Source organism: Salmo salar, chromosome ssa06, assembly GCF_905237065.1.
Source record: "Salmo salar chromosome ssa06, Ssal_v3.1, whole genome shotgun sequence".
In the NCBI taxonomy this organism is placed as follows: domain Eukaryota; kingdom Metazoa; phylum Chordata; class Actinopteri; order Salmoniformes; family Salmonidae; genus Salmo; species Salmo salar.
The window spans coordinates 87,470,140-87,488,704 of record NC_059447.1 but is presented as its reverse complement, the minus strand read 5'-3'; the positions used below and the strand labels follow the sequence as shown (position 1 = coordinate 87,488,704).

Genomic DNA, 18,565 nt, shown 5'->3' with positions numbered 1-18,565 from the left:
CACACACACACACACACACACACACACACACACACACACACAACCAGTAGGTCACATGTCAGTACACACACACAACCAGTAGGTCACATGGGGAATGGAGAGGAACAGAACAGAACAGAAAAGAGGAGAACAGAACAGAGCGGAACAGAACGGAGCGGAACAGAACGGAACGGGACAGAACAGAGCACTGTGAAGCCTGTCCTTAAGATATATTACACACAGGCAGGTCTTTGTCAAGAGTCAGGCCCAACTCTGGTGAAGAGACAGAGAGAGAGCCCTACATTATGTATTTTCCCTCCAGATCCCAAAGCCAGACCCAGTGGGCCAGGCAGGCATAATGTGGGTAAGGTCGCCCCCTGTAGGCCTGATGAGGAGCAAATGGACCTCAGGGGAGGCCAACCCAAGCTGAGCTGGCCTCCTGTTGGATTCTGTTTCAACCCTTTTCTAAAACACACCTGGTTTTAATAATGCGCTGCCCAGGACCTGGATAAGCTGAGTCTGGCGTGTAGGATGGAACTAAGGTTAGCATCAAGTACAGGCCTTCAGCCATGGCCAAAGCCAGTCAGACAGTAAACAATGATGTAGCTAACAGCACTAGGCTAGCTGTCTGACGGTATTGTTTCTGCCTCTGTGTGTGTGTGTGTGTGTGTGTGTGTGTGTGTGTTAACAGCGCTAGGCTAGCTGTCTGACGGTGTTGTTCCTGCCTCCTCTCTGTGTGTGTGCTAACAGCACTAGGCTAGCTGTCTGACGGTGTTGTTTCAGCCTCTCTGTGTGTGTGTGCTAACAGCGCTAGGCTAGCTGTCTGACGGTGTTGTTTCTGCCTCTCTCTGTGTGTGTGTGTGTGCTAACAGCGCTAGGCTAGCTGTCTGACGGTGTTGTTTCTGCCTCTCTCTGTGTGTGCTAACAGCGCTAGGCTAGCTGTCTGACGGTGTTGTTTCTGCCTCTCTCTGTGTGTGCTAACAGCGCTAGGCTAGCTGTCTGACGGTGTTGTTTCTGCCTCTCTGTGTGTGTGTGTGTGTGCTAACAGCGCTAGGCTAGCTGTCTGACGGTTTTGTTTCTGCCTCTCCGTGTGTGTGTGCTAACAGCGCTAGGCTAGCTGTCTGACGGTGTTGTTTCTGCCTCTCTGTGTGTGTGTGCTAACAGTGCTAGGCTAGCTGTCTGACGGTGTTGTTTCTGCCTGTGTGTGTGTGTCTATCAGAAGGCCAGGGAGGTTTCCTGACTTTTTAGTGGAGAGCGGAGATTCTTGAAGGGACAGGAAGACAATACTGTTTCTCACAGCACGCAGACAGACAGACAGACAGAGACAGACAGACAGACAGACAGACAGACAGACCACTTCTACCTCTCTCACACACTTGCCTCCTAGCTTACAGCGCAGGCTCCCACAATAAACAGAAGCTGTAGTGAGAGAGCAGTCATTTAGGAAGCCTGTGACAGAGAGAAGCCACACAGACAACAGGGTGTTTAGACAGGTCCTTCCTGGTGCTTTCCAGCATCAGCTGTGGGGACAATTTATCATCACCCTTTAGGTCACATGACTTATAAATGATTAGTAAATAACGTAGTGCTCTACAACGCCTCGCCGTTCATGTCCCTCATCAGCTAAGAGTACACAGAGATAGACAGTACAAAGACGTGACCTTTGACACCAGCCTAATGTTCACCAAACAAGTCTTTCTTTTAATGATCAAAACTCTTTCATCATCAACAACTCAAGCCACTGGCGTCTTTGTTTTGTCCAATCAAAAGCTTGATTTCATGACTGATACTGGTAAGTGGTTCACGTCATGCTCAAACAAACATTCATCACAGCAGTTATTTGTTCTAAAGGTGTGGGGCTGGGATTCAAGAGAGAGAGAGAGGTGGTAGAGAGAGGTGGTACAGAGAGAGAGAGAGAGAGAGAGAGAGAGAGGGGTGGTAGAGAGAGAGAGAGGTGGTAGAGAGAGAGAGAGAGAGGTGGTAGAGAGAGAGAGAGAGGTGGTAGAAAGAGAGAGAGAGAGAGAGGTGGTAGAGAGAGAGAGAGAGAGAGAGGTGGTAGAGAGAGAGAGAGAGAGGGGTGGTAGAGAGAGAGAGAGAGAGAGAGAGAGAGAGAGAGAGAGAGAGAGAGAGGGGTGGTAGAGAGAGAGAGGTGGTAGAGAGAGAGAGGTGGTAGAGAGAGAGAGGTGGTAGAGAGAGAGAGGTGGTAGAGAGAGAGAGAGAGAGAGAGAGAGAGAGAGAGAGAGAGAGAGAGAGGAGAGAGAGGGGTGGTAGAGAGAGAGAGAGGGGTGGTAGAGAGGGAGAGAGGTGGTAGAGAGAGAGAGAGGGGTGGTAGAGAGAGAGAGAGAGAGACATTGACATTTAAAATGGTTAGGGTAAGGGTTAAGGGTAGGGTTTAAGGTTAGGGTTTAGGGGTTAAGAGTAGGGTTTAGGGGTTAAGGTTAGGGTCTACTGGGTATGGACGTCCCAAGGATCTCAGATAGCACTAACCAACAAGAAACTAGCAGAACAGTCTTCGGTTGCCTTGGCGACACAGCCCACAATGCAGCAGCAGGACGCATAGAAATAGAACGAACTGTAATTTCTATCATTCTATACTGAACACAAATATAAACGCAACATGTAACAAAAGTAAAGATTTGACTGAGTTACAGTTCAAAACTTGGAGACATCTGTGGCATTGTGTTGGGTGACAAAACTACCTATTTTAAAGTGGCCTTTTATTTTCCCCAGCACAAGGTGCACCTGTGTAATGATCATTGTGTTTAATCAGCTTCTTGATATACCACACCTGTCAGGTGGATGGATTATCTTGGCAAAGGAGAAACGCTCGCTAACAGGGATGTAAACACATTTGAGCAACAACATCTGAGAGAAATAAAGCTATTTGTGAGTATGGAACACACATGTCTAAATCTACAATTCACACGGTTATAACGGACACCGCGGTCATTTGGCTGGCCAATTACCGGCAGCCTAATTTCCATGACAACCCCTAGTGGATGGTGCGTAGGGTCCTTCCCATTGGTCTGTGAAAGTGGAGACTGTGAGAAGAAGACGTGAGACACCTTAATCAGTCTGTATATTAGTCACACACAGAAGGAGGAAGACTTTCTGTGCAAGGCGAGAAGACATCACTACGAGTCTGAATAGACTGCTGCTTTGTGAATGAGACTGTTCTGAGCCACACACACACACACACACACACACACACACACACACACACACACACACACACACACAGTATGTATATTACCATTACCTAAGAACTGGAACAATGACCAACGGTCAAACTTCAAACTTCCTCGCTTTGTCCTTTTCCCCGAAAACTTCACAAGCTCTTAGACTGTTTAACACACACACACACACACACACACACACACACACACACACACCATTCCCACGGCCAAAGACAGTCAGATAAAAGCAATACGAGTCCACAGCCAAAGTGAGACATCATGATGTAGTGTGTAGGGTGCTAGGTCTGTGAGAGTGGAAGTGTGGGTAAACCTTTACCCCTCACTACACATCAGTCACCTGACCTCTCTGACCTCCAGGAGCAGCTCGGTCATGAAGCAGCTCACCGTAGCAGGTCTCCACTATCCTTAACGCGTTTCATCACGAGGCTGAGGTCTGGCAGTGACAGGACTGTCTGAACCCCTGACCCAGGTTCTCCCACGAGCTTTACCCTCCCTGGTACCTCTGGTTCACAGCCTGCAGGCCCTGGAGTACAGGAGGGGGTCCCCCCTACCACACACTACAGGAGGGGGTCCCCCCTACCACGCACTACAGGAGGGGGTCCCCCCTACCACACACTACAGGAGGGGGTCCCCCCTACCACGCACTACAGGAGGGGGTCCCCCCTACCACACACTACAGGAGGGGGCCCCCCCTACCACGCACTACAGGAGGGGGTCCCCCCTACCACACACTACAGGAGGGGGTCCCCCCTACCACGCACTACAGGAGGGGGTCCCCCCTACCACGCACTACAGGAGGGGGTCCCCCCTACCACGCACTACAGGAGGGGGTCCCCCTACCACGCACTACAGGAGGGGGTCCCCCTACCACGCACTACAGGAGGGGGTCCCCCTACCACGCACTACAGGAGGGGGTCCCCCCTACCACGCACTACAGGAGGGGGTCCCCCTACCACACACTACAGGAGGGGGTCCCCCCTACCACGCACTACAGGAGGGGGTCCCCCCTACCACACACTACAGGAGGGGGTCCCCCCTACCACACACTACAGGAGGGGGTCCCCCCTACCACGCACTACAGGAGGGGGTCCCCCCTACCACGCACTACAGGAGGGGGTCCCCCCTACCACGCACTACAGGAGGGGGTCCCCCCTACCACGCACTACAGGAGGGGGTCCCCCCTACCACGCACTACAGGAGGGGGTCCCCCTACCACACACTACAGGAGGGGGTCCCCCTACCACGCACTACAGGAGGGGGTCCCCCTACCACGCACTACAGGAGGGGGTCCCCCCTACCACGCACTACAGGAGGGGGTCCCCCCTACCACGCACTACAGGAGGGGGTCCCCCCTACCACACACTACAGGAGGGGGTCCCCCCTACCACGCACTACAGGAGGGGGTCCCCCCTACCACGCACTACAGGAGGGGGTCCCCCCTACCACACACTACAGGAGGGGGTCCCCCCTACCACACACTACAGGAGGGGGTCCCCCCCTACCACGCACTACAGGAGGGGTCCCCCCCTACCACACACTACAGGAGGGGGTCCCCCCTACCACGCACTACAGGAGGGGTCCCCCCTACCACGCACTACAGGAGGGGGTCCCCCCTACCACACACTACAGGAGGAGGGCCCCCCCACTACAGGAGTAGGGAACAGAGGAGGGTTCCCCCACTACACACTACAGGAGTAGGGAACAGAGGAGGGTTCCCCCCACACTACAGGAGTAGGGAACAGAGGAGGGTTCCCCCCCACACTACAGGAGTAGGGAACAGAGGAGGGTTCCCCCCACACTACAGGAGTAGGGAACAGAGGAGGGTTCCCCCCACACTACAGGAGTAGGGAACAGAGGAGGGTTCCCCCCCACACTACAGGAGTAGGGAACAGAGGAGAGTTCCCCCCCACTACAGGAGTAGGGAACAGAGGAGGGTTCCCCCCACACTACAGGAGTAGGGAACAGAGGAGGGTTCCCCCCCACTACAGGAGTAGGGAACAGAGGAGGGTTCCCCCCCACTACAGGAGTAGGGAACAGAGGAGGGTTCCCCCCCCACTACAGGAGTAGGGAACAGAGGAGGGTTCCCCCCCCCCACTACAGGAGTAGGGAACAGAGGAGGGTTCCCCCCCCACTACAGGAGTAGGGAACAGAGGAGGGTTCCCCCCCACTACAGGAGTAGGGAACAGAGGAGGGTTCCCCCCCCACTACAGGAGTAGGGAACAGAGGAGGGTTCCCCCCCACTACACACTACAGGAGTAGGGAACAGAGGAGGGTTCCCCCCCACTACACACTACAGGAGTAGGGAACAGAGGAGGGTTCCCCCCCACACTACAGGAGTAGGGAACAGAGGAGGGTTCCCCCCCACACTACAGGAGTAGGGAACAGAGGAGGGTTCCCCCCCACTACAGGAGTAGGGAACAGGGGAGGGTTCCCCCCCACTACAGGAGTAGGGAACAGAGGAGGGTTCCCCCCCACTACACACTACAGGAGTAGGGAACAGAGGAGGGTTCCCCCCCACTACACACTACAGGAGTAGGGAACAGAGGAGGGTTCCCCCCACACTACAGGAGTAGGGAACAGAGGAGGGTTCCCCCCCCACACTACAGGAGTAGGGAACAGAGGAGGGTTCCCCCCCACTACAGGAGTAGGGAACAGGGGAGGGTTCCCCCCCACTACAGGAGTAGGGAACAGAGGAGGGTTCCCCCCCACTACAGGAGTAGGGAACAGAGGAGGGTTCCCCCCCACTACAGGAGTAGGGAACAGAGGAGGGTTCCCCCCCACTACAGGAGTAGGGAACAGAGGAGGGTTCCCCCCCCCACCACACTACAGGAGTAGGGAACAGAGGAGGGTTCCCCCCCACTACAGGAGTAGGGAACAGAGGAGGGTCCCCCCCACACTACAGGAGTAGGGAACAGAGGAGGGTCCCCCCCACTACAGGAGTAGGGAACAGAGGAGGGTTCCCCCCACACTACAGGAGTAGGGAACAGAGGAGGGTCCCCCCCCACTACAGGAGTAGGGAACAGAGGAGGGTTCCCCCCCACACTACAGGAGTAGGGAACAGAGGAGGGTTCCCCCCACTACAGGAGTAGGGAACAGAGGAGGGTTCCCCCCCACTACAGGAGTAGGGAACAGAGGAGGGTTCCCCCCCCACCACACTACAGGAGTAGGGAACAGAGGAGGGTCCCCCCCACTACAGGAGTAGGGAACAGAGGAGGGTTCCCCCCCACTACAGGAGTAGGGGAACAGAGGAGGGTTCCCCCCACACTACAGGAGTAGGGAACAGAGGAGGGTTCCCCCCCACTACAGGAGTAGGGAACAGAGGAGGGTTCCCCCCACACTACAGGAGTAGGGAACAGAGGAGAGTTCCCCCCCACTACAGGAGTAGGGAACAGGGGAGAGTTCCCCCCCACTACAGGAGTAGGGAACAGAGGAGGGTTCCCCCCCACTACAGGAGTAGGGAACAGAGGAGAGTTCCCCCCACTACAGGAGTAGGGAACAGAGGAGGGTCCCCCCCACTACAGGAGTAGGGAACAGAGGAGGGTTCCCCCCACTACAGGAGTAGGGAACAGAGGAGGGTTCCCCCCCACTACAGGAGTAGGGAACAGAGGAGGGTCCCCCCACTACAGGAGTAGGGAACAGAGGAGGGTTCCCCCCCACTACAGGAGTAGGGAACAGAGGAGGGTTCCCCCCCACTACAGGAGTAGGGAACAGAGGAGGGTTCCCCCCCACTACAGGAGTAGGGAACAGAGGAGGGTTCCCCCCCACTACAGGAGTAGGGAACAGAGGAGGGTTCCCCCCCACTACAGGAGTAGGGAACAGAGGAGGGTTCCCCCCCACTACAGGAGTAGGGAACAGAGGAGGGTTCCCCCCCACTACAGGAGTAGGGAACAGAGGAGAGTTCCATGTCGTCTGATTGCAGGGCAGCAGGACTGGCGAACGTGTTTCCTTTGACTTTTAATTTCAACGCAAACAACACGGACACAAACGTATGCGTACACACACAGTGCGTTTCCGTACCTGGTATTCTGATGTAGGACCAGCCATGCCGGGGGTAGAGTGCCATCACTCCCCCAGGGCATCGTGGGTAGAAAGTGTTGGCTCGGGACATCCAATCAGAGGCCAGATCAGGGGAGCCGTACAGGAAGCACTGCTTGGCGGCCATGCCCCCTCCGGCCCTCGTCTCCTGCCACTCGTACTCAGCGCTGCGGTCATCACAGTACCGCTCCATGGGAACCGCCGTTACCTAGGAAGCAACACAAAATTAACAACTGTCATTCTGATGAAGTGTTCCAATGTTGATTTGATAAAGTTTCATTCCAACTGCCAGCCGACCCCAGGTGCGGTCTCGTGACACCACCCGCCCCCACAACCCCCGGGTCTCGTGACACCAGCCGCCCCCACGACCCCCGGGTCTCGTGACTCCAGCCGCCCCCACGACCCCAGGTCCGGTCTCGTGACTCCAGCCGACCCCAGGTCCGGTCTCGTGACTCCAGCCGACCCCAGGACCCCAGGTCCGGTCTCATGGCTAGGGTTGCAAAGGGTCGGAAACTTTCCGACATTCTTCCATCACATGTACAGCTGATTCTCAAGGATCTTGCACACTAATGAGATGCTACAGAGCCCACACTACTACACAGGTCTGAGCCAAGGACTACATGCTTTCTGGTAAGTTTTGATTACAATACTGGATGGGGCGAATATAATTTATATATCATACATGATTTTTTGTTAACTAGTAAATATTAGCCTACAGCAGTGTGTTTAAATCATTTCTAACTTGTTAATAATTTCTGCTAGTTAGTTTTTGCTACCATGTGGGTTTTAGCTTGCTTGAGCCTGCTAACTGAGGAGTGTTAATTCACTTGTTTCCATACATGTTTCATTTTAAAACATTTATCTTACAAAAGAGTTGTTTAACTGCTTAACTATTTATCTGTACATGGAATTGTATTAGTTTTTTTTTTTATCATTCTTTTCTAATCTTTACAGGAAATTGCCACGGGCACTATCTGATGTGTGGAGACATTTCACTGCAGCTAATGTAGAAGGAAAAGCTGTGTACATTTACAAATACTGTGCCAAATCATATGTGAAGAATGCAACAAAGATGCAGAATCATCTGGCCAAGTGCATAAAGTTCCCTCAGCGCCCACAACAAGCAACCTCTGAGAAAAGTCCCTCTACTTCTATTTGAGGTGAAATGATGACTCAGACACCTTATCGAGAGCAACAGCTCATGGTCCTCCTGGAATCAGAAGTTTTTTTTTACTCAATGGAGGAACGTAGTCAGAGAAATGCTGATGAATGTCTTGCTTGAGCTGTGTATGCAACTGGTTCACCTCTGATGCTCACAGGCAATGTGTATTGGAAGAGATTTCTGAATGTTCTTCGCCCAGCAGACACCCCTCCAAACAGACATGCTTCATCGACTCATTTGCTGGATGCAGAGTTCAAATCATAGAGAAAGCAGACTGTTTTGCAATCATCTCTGATGGGTGGTCGAATGTTGGCAAGGAATAATTAACTACATCATCTCCACCCCTCAACCAGTATTCTACAAGAGCACAGACACAAGGGACAACAGACACACCGGTCTCTACATTACAGATGAGCTGAAGGCAGTCATCAATGACCTTGGACCACAGAAGGTATTGGCACTGGTGACAGACAATGCTGCGAACATGAAGGCTGCTTGGTCTAAAGTGGAGGAGTCCTAACCTCACATCACACCCATTGGCTGTGCTGCTCATGCATTGAATCTGCTCCTCAAGGACATCATGGCACTGAAAACAATGGATACACTCTACAAGAGAGCCAATGAATTGGTTAGGTATGTGAAGGGTCATCAAGTTATAGCAGCAATCTACCTCACCAAGCAAAGTGAGAAGAATAAGAGCACCACATTGAAGCTGCCCAGCAACACCTGTTGGGTTGGTGTTGTCATCATGTTGGACAGTCTCCCAGAGGGGAAGGAGTCTCTCCAAGAAATGGCCATATCACAGTCTGCCGATATGGACAGCCCCATCAAGAGGATCCTCCTGGATGATGTATTTTGGGAGAGAGTGGTAAGCAGCCTGAAACTCCTGAAACCTATAGGACGGACTGAGAGAGACAACGCCACCCTGTCTGATGTTCAGACTCTGCTTGCAGATGTAAGAGAAGAAATCCGTACTGCCCTGCCCACTTCACTGTTGCTCCAAGCAGAGGAAACAGCAGTTCTGAAATACATCAAAAAGCGTGAAGACTTCTGCCTGAAGCCCATACACGCCACAGCATACGTTAGACCTCAAGTATGCTGGCAAGAGCATCCTATCTGGTGCAGAGATCACCAAGGCCTATGGTGTCATCACTACCGTGTCTCGCCACCTTGGCCTGGATGAGGGCAAGGTTCTTGGCAGTCTGGCGAAGTACAGACATATTACACTGCAATAGGGCATCTCCATCGTGCCAACATATCTCATCAGCCACCTGGTGGAAGGGACTTTGTAGATCTGAGGCTCTTTCCCCTGTTGCCTCCATCATCCTCCAAATCCCACCAACATCAGCCGCCTCGGAGCGCAACTGGTCCTTGTTTGGGAACACACACACCAAAGCACGCAACAGGCTGACCAGTACAAAGGTTGAAAAATTGGTGGCCATTCGGGCAAATTTCAGGCTTTTTGAGCCTGACAGCGAGCCATCCTCAACAAGGTTGGAAAGTGACAGTGAAGATGAGGCCTCAGAGTCTGATGTTCAAGAGGTGGACATTGAGGAGGTCCAGGGAGAAGACATGGAAGCCTGAGAGGAAGATAACCAAAGATTTTGTTTCTAGACTATCATTTTACAGATGTATGTTGAAAACGTTTCTGGGCGATGCAATAGATCGTTGGGGATCATTCAATATTCCCTTTTTTGTTGTTCAGTGAAATCATCCCATGTGTAGAGTCAACTCATTTAATTAAAGTTCAATTCGTAACTAAATATTTTTTTTTATTTCTATTTGAAGGATTTAATCATTTGCAATTATGTCTACTTATGATAAGGTAAAAGGTTTTTGTTTCTGTCGCCATTTGATATGGTAAATATATCGAAAGCAAAAAACATCTACATTTAAATGGTATTAATATTAATTTGCATATATTTCCGTTAATTCCCATTTATTCCTGTGAATTCCCACGGAAAGTTTCCACTGAATATTGCTCACAATATTTCCTGCTGGGGTGATTCATACAGATCAGTGTTCATCCTGCCCCCCCCTTTGGGATCCATCTTGCCCCCCCCCCCCTCTGGGATCCACCCCCCACCCCCGTGAGATCCATTCCCACAGGAAGAGGGTGGAAGAGGGAAAGAGAGATGGATGAGGGAAAGAGAGATGGATGAGGGAAAGAGAGATGGATGAGGGAAAGAGAGATGGATGAGGGAAAGAGAGCTGGATGAGGGAAAGAGAGATGGATGAGGGAAAGAGAGATGGATGAGGGAAAGAGAGAGGAAGAGGGAAAGAGGGAGGAAGAGGGGAAAAAGCAATGTTTCTTGGTCTCTTTGTTGATGTGGAAGCTATGATCTGTGAACCAGCAGGATCTCTCTGTGTGTGTGTGTGTGTGTGTGTGTGTGTGTGTGTGTGTGTGTGTGTGTGTGTGTGTGTGTGTGTGTGTGTGTGTGTGTGAGAGTGTGAGAGAGAGAGTGAGTGAGACAGTGCAGCAGGTTGGGTGGTCGATCGAGAAAAGGGACGGGGGAGGAGGATGTGTTGTCTTTGGAAACATTCAACAATGAGCAGCATTATCTGCCTAACGTGCTGTGTGTGTGTATATGCGTGTTCTGTGTGCATTCTCTGTGTGTGAAGAGACCCCCTGCGGTGGCTTCAAGCTGCACTCTAAACAAACAGTAACTTCTAAAAACGTCTCGTGGACTACAGATTTATTTACCTTCCTCTCTCACCACACACACAAAAAAAACACAGCCCTCTCTCACACACACATCTCTCGACCATTCCCTCCCTCTTACACACACACACTGGGGCCTTACCCTTGGCACAGCGGTGAGCAGGAACTTGGGTGGTTGTGTGGGTTGGCCTGGTCGTAGGGTGGTGGAGTTGGCAGAGCATCGACTGTGGACCAGAACATCACAGTGACCCATCAGACCTGGGCTGTGACGGGTGAATACCAGGTTCTGGAGAGAGAGAGAGAGAAAGAAGGAGAGACTAGATTGATGAAGTACTCAATAAACCAAACATAACACTTTCCTTTGGTAGTTTTAAACAACGTGTATATGACCTTCAAAGAACGTGTGTCATGTGTGTCGTGTGTGTGTTTGTGTTAGAGTGACGCGACATCGGCTTCATTCACAGTGAACATTCAAACCCTGTTAAAGGGGAAGTTATGTGGCCGTATTTTCTCTCGTTCTGCGTTTGATCCCCTCCCCAACCTTTTTTGTGACATTTTTGTTTTGTTAAAGAGAGAATGCAATATGCAAATATATCTAAAGCCTATTAGAAAACAGTAAAACCTTCCACATCAACATATTACACATCAGAATCCCATTCTGAATGTCATCTCCACACTAAATATGGTTTTTGAAAGAAAATCTCCACTGTGCCATAAATCCATATTTTAATGATGCTGTTTACAACAAAAACAACAAGGTATAAATATGGATTTCTGGGACAGTAGAATAAAATAAAATGAATTTTTAGTGCAGAGACATCATTCAGAAGGATTGTGATGTAATTACGAGTTGGATCGGAGTGTTTTCTAACAAGCTTTTAGATTCGTTGTCATAACGCCTTGTAGTCAACGGCCAAGTGATGACTCTGCAAAATGTGACAAACAATTTTCTCTGTAAAGAAACAAAATATCAAACAAAAGTTAGGGGGATAAACTAAAAGCATAGAAAGAGTGGAAATAAGACCAGATGTAAAAAATAAGACATGGGCAGACCCACAGCGACATCTAGGGGTCCTAAACAGCAACAGACCTTCTCTCCATTCCAGGGCCTGAGACCTGTGGTAATTGGTAGACCAAACCCCAAATATGACCCCATTTGGCCAAGACAGTCCTTTAGCCAACAGAATGTTGAAATCCTAGTGGTTACATCTCAGCAGACTATAGTAGGTGTAAAACCATGGCTAGCCAGGGTTGGATGGTAACATAGTGGTGAGGTGGTGCTGGTGGTCAGCTGAGAGTTGAGACTTAGCTGCTCCAAATGAAGGGAAAGATCCATCCCAGTGGGACAGAGTGATGTTGGAAAGATCCATCCCAGTGGGACAGAGTGATGTTGGAAAGAGTGTCCATGTGCCAAATGGGAATGGACCAGGATCCAAGATGGGGGAAATGGTAGGGGATTACAGAGACAGTCTGGCTGAGTGTCTGGGTCTCTCTAGGCGTGGCTGGCTGAGTGTCTGGGTCTCTCTAGGCGTGGCTGGCTGAGTTAGGCAAGGCTAGGCAGTGATGTGACTCATTATTTGGCAAGGCTAGGCAGTGATGTGACTCATTATTTGGCAAGGCTAGGCAGTGATGTGACTCATTATTTGGCAAGGCTAGGCAGTGATGTGACTCATTATTTGGCAAGGCTAGGCAGTGATGTGACTCATTATTTGGCAAGGCTAGGCAGTGATGTGACTCATTATTTGGCAAGGCTAGGCAGTGATGTGACTCATTATTTGGCAAGGCTAGGCAGTGATGTGACTCATTATTTGGCAAGGCTAGGCAGTGATGTGACTCATTATTTGGCAAGGCTAGGCAGTGATGTGACTCATTATTTGGCAAGGCTAGGCAGTGATGTGACTCATTATTTGGCAAGGCTAGGCAGTGATGTGACTCATTATTTGGCAAGGCTAGGCAGTGATGTGACTCATTATTTGGCAAGGCTAGGCAGTGATGTGACTCATTATTTGGCAAGGCTAGGCAGTGATGTGACTCATTATTTGGCAAGGCTAGGCAGTGATGTGACTCATTATTTGGCAAGGCTAGGCAGTGATGTGACTCATTATTTGGCAAGGCTAGGCAGTGATGTGACTCATTATTTGGCAAGGCTAGGCAGTGATGTGACTCATTATTTGGCAAGGCTAGGCAGTGATGTGACTCATTATTTGGCAAGGCTAGGCAGTGATGTGACTCATTATTTGGCAAGGCTAGGCAGTGATGTGACTCATTATTTGGCAAGGCTAGGCAGTGATGTGACTCATTATTTGGCAAGGCTAGGCAGTGATGTGACTCATTATTTGGCAAGGCTAGGCAGTGATGCGACTCATTATTTGGCAAGGCTAGGCAGTGATGCGACTCATTATTTGGCAAGGCTAGGCAGTGATGCGACTCATTATTTGGCAAGGCTAGGCAGTGATGCGACTCATTATTTGGCAAGGCTAAGCAGTGATGTGACTTATTATTTGGCAAGGCTAAGCAGTGATGCGAGTTATTATTTGGCAAGGCTAAGCAGTGATGTGAGTTATTATTTGGCAAGGCTAAGCAGTGATGTGAGTTATTATTTGGCAAGGCTAAGCAGTGATGCGAGTTATTATTTGGCAAGGCTAAGCAGTGATGTGAGTTATTATTTGGCAAGGCTAAGCAGTGATGTGACTTATTATTTGGCAAGGCTAGGCAGTGATGTGAGTTATTATTTGGCAAGGCTAAGCAGTGATGTGAGTTATTATTTGGCAAGGCTAAGCAGTGATGTGAGTTATTATTTGGCAAGGCTAGGCAGTGATGTGAGTTATTATTTGGCAAGGCTAGGCAGTGATGTGACTTATTATTTGGCAAGGCTAAGCAGTGATGTGAGTTATTATTTGGCAAGGCTAAGCAGTGATGTGAGTTATTATTTGGCAAGGCTAGGCAGTGATGTGAGTTATTATTTGGCAAGGCTAGGCAGTGATGTGAGTTATTATTTGGCAAGGCTAGGCAGTGATGTGAGTTATTATTTGGCAAGGCTAGGCAGTGATGTGAGTTATTATTTGGCAAGGCTAGGCAGTGATGTGAGTTATTATTTGGCAAGGCTAGGCAGTGATGTGACTTATTATTTGGCAAGGCTAGGCAGTGATGTGAGTTATTATTTGGCAAGGCTAAGCAGTGATGTGAGTTATTATTTGGCAAGGCTAAGCAGTGATGTGAGTTATTATTTGGCAAGGCTAAGCAGTGATGTGAGTTATTATTTGGCAAGGCTAGGCAGTGATGTGAGTTATTATTTGGCAAGGCTAGGCAGTGATGTGAGTTATTATTTGGCAAGGCTAGGCAGTGATGTGAGTTATTATTTGGCAAGGCTAGGCAGTGATGTGAGTTATTATTTGGCAAGGCTAAGCAGTGATGTGAGTTATTATTTGGCAAGGCTAGGCAGTGATGTGAGTTATTATTTGGCAAGGCTAAGCAGTGATGTGAGTTATTATTTGGCAAGGCTAGGCAGTGATGTGAGTTATTATTTGGCAAGGCTAGGCAGTGACGTGGCTAGAGTTGTTGGGAGATGAATCCCAGGCTAGTGAGAGTTAGGCCACAGAGAGACTGCAAAGTCTGGATCTGAACTGTATAAACACTGTCATGAAACCATCTGGAAACCAGTCGACTGGTTGCAGTTTTTCATTGTGTAGAAAAGAGAGTCGGGTCACAAGGTTTACAGCAGATCTCCAGGTGTCTGAAGCTGTAGATCCTTCCCCCTCTAGAGCTACAGTTGAAGCAGGAAGTTTACATACACTTAGGTTGGAGTCATTAAAACTCGTTTTTCAACCACTCCACAAATTTCTTGTTAACAAACTATAGTTTTGGCAAGTCGGTTAGGACATCTACAGTGTGCATGACAAGTCATTTTTCCAACAATTGTTTACAGACAGATTATTTAACTTATAATTCACAGGATCACAATTCCAGTGGGTCAGAAGTTTACATACACTAAGTTGACTGTGCCTTTAAACAGCTTGGAAAATTCCAGAAAATGTCATGGCTTTAGAAGCTTCTGATAGGCTAATTAACATCATTTGAGTCAATTGGAGGTGTACCTGTGGATGTATTTCAAGGCCTACCTTCAAACTCAGTGCCTCTTTGCTTAACATCAGGGGAAAATCAAAAGAAATCAGCCAAGACCTCAGACAAGTCTGGTTCATCCTTGGGAGCAATTTCCAAATGCCTGAAGGTACCACGTTCATCTGTTCAAACAATAGTAAGCAGGTATAAACACCATGGGACCACGCAGCCATCATACCGCTCAGGAAGGAGACGTGGTCTGTCTCCTAGAGAGGAACGTACTTTGGTGCGAAAAGTACAAATCCATCCCAGAACAACAGCAAAGGACCTTGTGGAGATCCTGGAGGAAACGGGTACAAAAGTATCTATATCCACAGTAAAACGAGTCCTATATCGACATAACCTGAAAGGCCACTCAGCAAGGGAGAAGCCACTGCTCCAAAACCGCCATAAAAAAGCCAGACTACGGTTTGCAACTGCACATGGGGACAAAGATCGTACTTTTTGGAGAAATGTCCTCTGGTCTGATGAAACAAAAACAGAACTGTTTGGCCATAATGACCATCCTTATGTTTGGAGGGAAAAATGGGGAGGCTTGCAAGCCGAAGAACACCATCCCAACCGTGAAGCACAGGGGTGGCAGCATCATGTTGTGGGGATGCTTTGCTGCAGGAGGGACTGGTGCACTTCACAAAATAGATGGCATCATGAGGGAGGGAAATTATGTGGATATATTGAAGCAACATCTCTTGGTCACAAATGGGTCATCCAAATGGACAATGACCCCAAACATACTTCCAAAGTTGTGGCAAAATGGCTTAAGGACAACAAAGTCAAGGTATTGCCATCACAAAGCCCTGACCTCAATCCTATAGAAAATGTGTGTGCAGAACTGAAAAAGAGTGTGCGAGCAAGGAGGCCTACAAACCTGACTCAGGTACACCAGCTCTGTCAATGGGCCAAAATGCACCCAACTTATTGTGGGAAGCTTGTGGAAGGCTACCCAAAACATTTCACAAAAGTTAAACAATTTAAAAGGCAATGCTACCAAATATTAATTGAGTGTATGTAAACTTCTGACCCACTGGGAATGTGATGAAAGAAATAAAAGCTGAAATAAATAATTCTCTCTACAATTATTCTGACATTTCACATTCTTAAAATAAAGTGGTGATCCTAACTGACCTAAGACAGGGAATTTCTACTAGGATTAAATGTCAGGATGTATGTAAACTTTAAATGTATATGCAAACTTCCGACTTCAACTGTAGGTCTTCCTTAGAGAAGCCATTCCAGAGGGGAAACCTAAGATGAAGAATATCTGTCTGATACTGTTTGAATTAGCCTGGGGAAGGTAGGATGAGACTGAGGTTAGGGGAGACCGGGGGAAGGTAGGATGAGACTGAGGTTGTTAGGGGAGACCGGGGGAAGGTAGGATGAGACTGAGGTTGTTAGGGGAGACCGGGGGAAGGTAGGATGAGACTGAGGTTGTTAGGGGAGACCGGGGGAAGGTAGGATGAGACTGAGGTTGTTAGGGGAGACCGGGGGAAGGTAGGATGAGACTGAGGTTGTTAGGGGAGACCTGGGGAAGGTAGGATGAGACTGAGGTTGTTAGGGGAGACCGGGGGAAGGTAGGATGAGACTGAGGTTGTTAGGGGAGACCGGGGAAGGTAGGATGAGACTGAGGTTGTTAGGGGAGACCGGGGAAGGTAGGATGAGACAGGTTGTTAGGGGAGACCGGGGGAAGGTAGGATGAGACTGAGGTTGTTAGGGGTGACCGGGGGAAGGTAGGATGAGACTGAGGTTGTTAGGGGAGACCGGGGGAAGCTAGAGGAAGCAAAATTCTGGTTCAAGCTCTCTCCTCTGGTTCTGTAGGTGCAGAATGTGGACCAGCTTAAACAGGCCCTTTGTATCAGGTTCCAGAGAAAACGGAGCTTGAGAGAGAGAGGAAAGAGTGGAGGCTGACTGGCAGAAAGTAGAGAGGCAGAGAGAGAGGAAAGAGTGGAGGCTGACTGGCAGAAAGTAGAGAGGCAGAGAGAGAGAGGAAAGAGTGGAGGCTGACTGGCAGAAAGTAGAGAGGCAGAGAGAGAGGAAAGAGTGGAGGCTGACTGGCAGAAAGTAGAGAGGCAGAGAGAGAGAGGAAAGAGTGGAGGCTGACTGGCAGAAAGTAGAGGCAGAGAGAGAGGAAGAGTGGAGGCTGACTGGCAGAAAGTAGAGAGGCAGAGAGAGAGGAAAGAGTGGAGGCTGACTGGCAGAAAGTAGAGAGGCAGAGAGAGAGGAAAGAGTGGAGGCTGACTGGCAGAAAGTAGAGAGGCAGAGAGAGAGAAGAGTGGGATGAAAGGAGGCAGAGAGAGAGGAAAGAGTGGAGGCTGACTGGCAGAAAGTAGAGAGGCAGAGAGAGAGGAAAGAGTGGAGGCTGACTGGCAGAAAGTAGAGGCAGAGAGAGAGGAAAGAGTGGAGGCTGACTGGCAGAAAGTAGAGAGGCAGAGGAAAGACTTGAGGTGGGTGTGTGTGTCTCACCTGTAACACTGTGCTCGTGCGTGTGTTGGGGAAAGCAGTAGGTCGGTCCAGCCAGAGGATCAGACCCCTCCGAGAGAGACACTGACTCCGGGGCCTCCCGCTCCCTTCCTCCTCTCCTCCTCCTCCTCCTATCCTCCCTCCATCCCCCTCTCCACCCTCCTCCTCTTCCAGGCCCCACAAGCGTCTCTGGTAGAGCCGGTACGCCGCCTTCAGGGAAAGAAAAAGAGCTAACCACCTGAAACAGGAGAGAGGAGAGTCTGATTAAAACAACTTCCAAAACATAATGTAGATGGCAATTAGCTTCATAGCTAACTCCAGAACGGTTTACATTTGTGAACACGGGGATGTTGCTCACCATCCACAGACTCTGTTGACTAACTGCATTGTCAAGCTCTAGTGTCCCTTGGACACCTACCTGACCAGAGTGCCCTGCAGCATGACGTTGAACATCTCTGCCGGCGAAACGTCGATGAAACGCAGGAAGGAGAAACAACTTCCTTCATGATCACCTTGAGGAGGATAAACACTTGTTTTAGACACACGAGGAGGCAGAGGGCTAGCTCTAAACACTAAAGTCTAAGAAGCTTCCTCTTGTCTTCTTTCATTCATCTATACTGATGTGAAAGAATGAAGAGGGTAGTCACTTACCTTTCCTGTGGAAGAGGGACTGGTGGATATGATCTGGAGAGAAGGGAGACAGTAGAACCTGGAGCACCCTGAGAGAGGAGACAGAGAGAGACACACGGAGAGAGAGACAGAGAGAGAGAGACACACACAGAGAGGGAGAGAGAGAGAGCGAGAGACACAGAGAGAGAGAGAGCGAGAGACACAGAGAGAGAGAGAGAGAGAGAGAGAGACACGCAGAGAGGGAGACAGAGAGAAGGATTCTATGAACATGGTTATCCGAGAATAACAAATAAACCCCTCAAATGCTCTCATTGTCTTCTACAT

General features: G+C 49.7%; 1 protein-coding gene across 7 annotated transcripts in view; it reads right to left on the bottom strand.

Moving 5' to 3' along the window:
• Positions 1-18,565, bottom strand: part of ino80 (INO80 complex ATPase subunit) — a 115,870-nt gene that overhangs the window by 56,886 nt on the left and 40,419 nt on the right. For all 7 annotated transcript variants that reach the window (XM_045721115.1, XM_045721120.1, XM_045721119.1 and 4 more), the window contains exons 22-26: positions 18,263-18,330; positions 18,030-18,123; positions 17,615-17,849; positions 11,178-11,321; positions 7,194-7,419 (exon numbers count right to left, since the gene is read on the bottom strand). In XM_045721115.1, the coding sequence (XP_045577071.1) occupies positions 7,194-7,419; positions 11,178-11,321; positions 17,615-17,849; positions 18,030-18,123; positions 18,263-18,330 (767 nt within the window). The remainder of the gene's footprint in view (positions 1-7,193; positions 7,420-11,177; positions 11,322-17,614; positions 17,850-18,029; positions 18,124-18,262; positions 18,331-18,565) is intronic.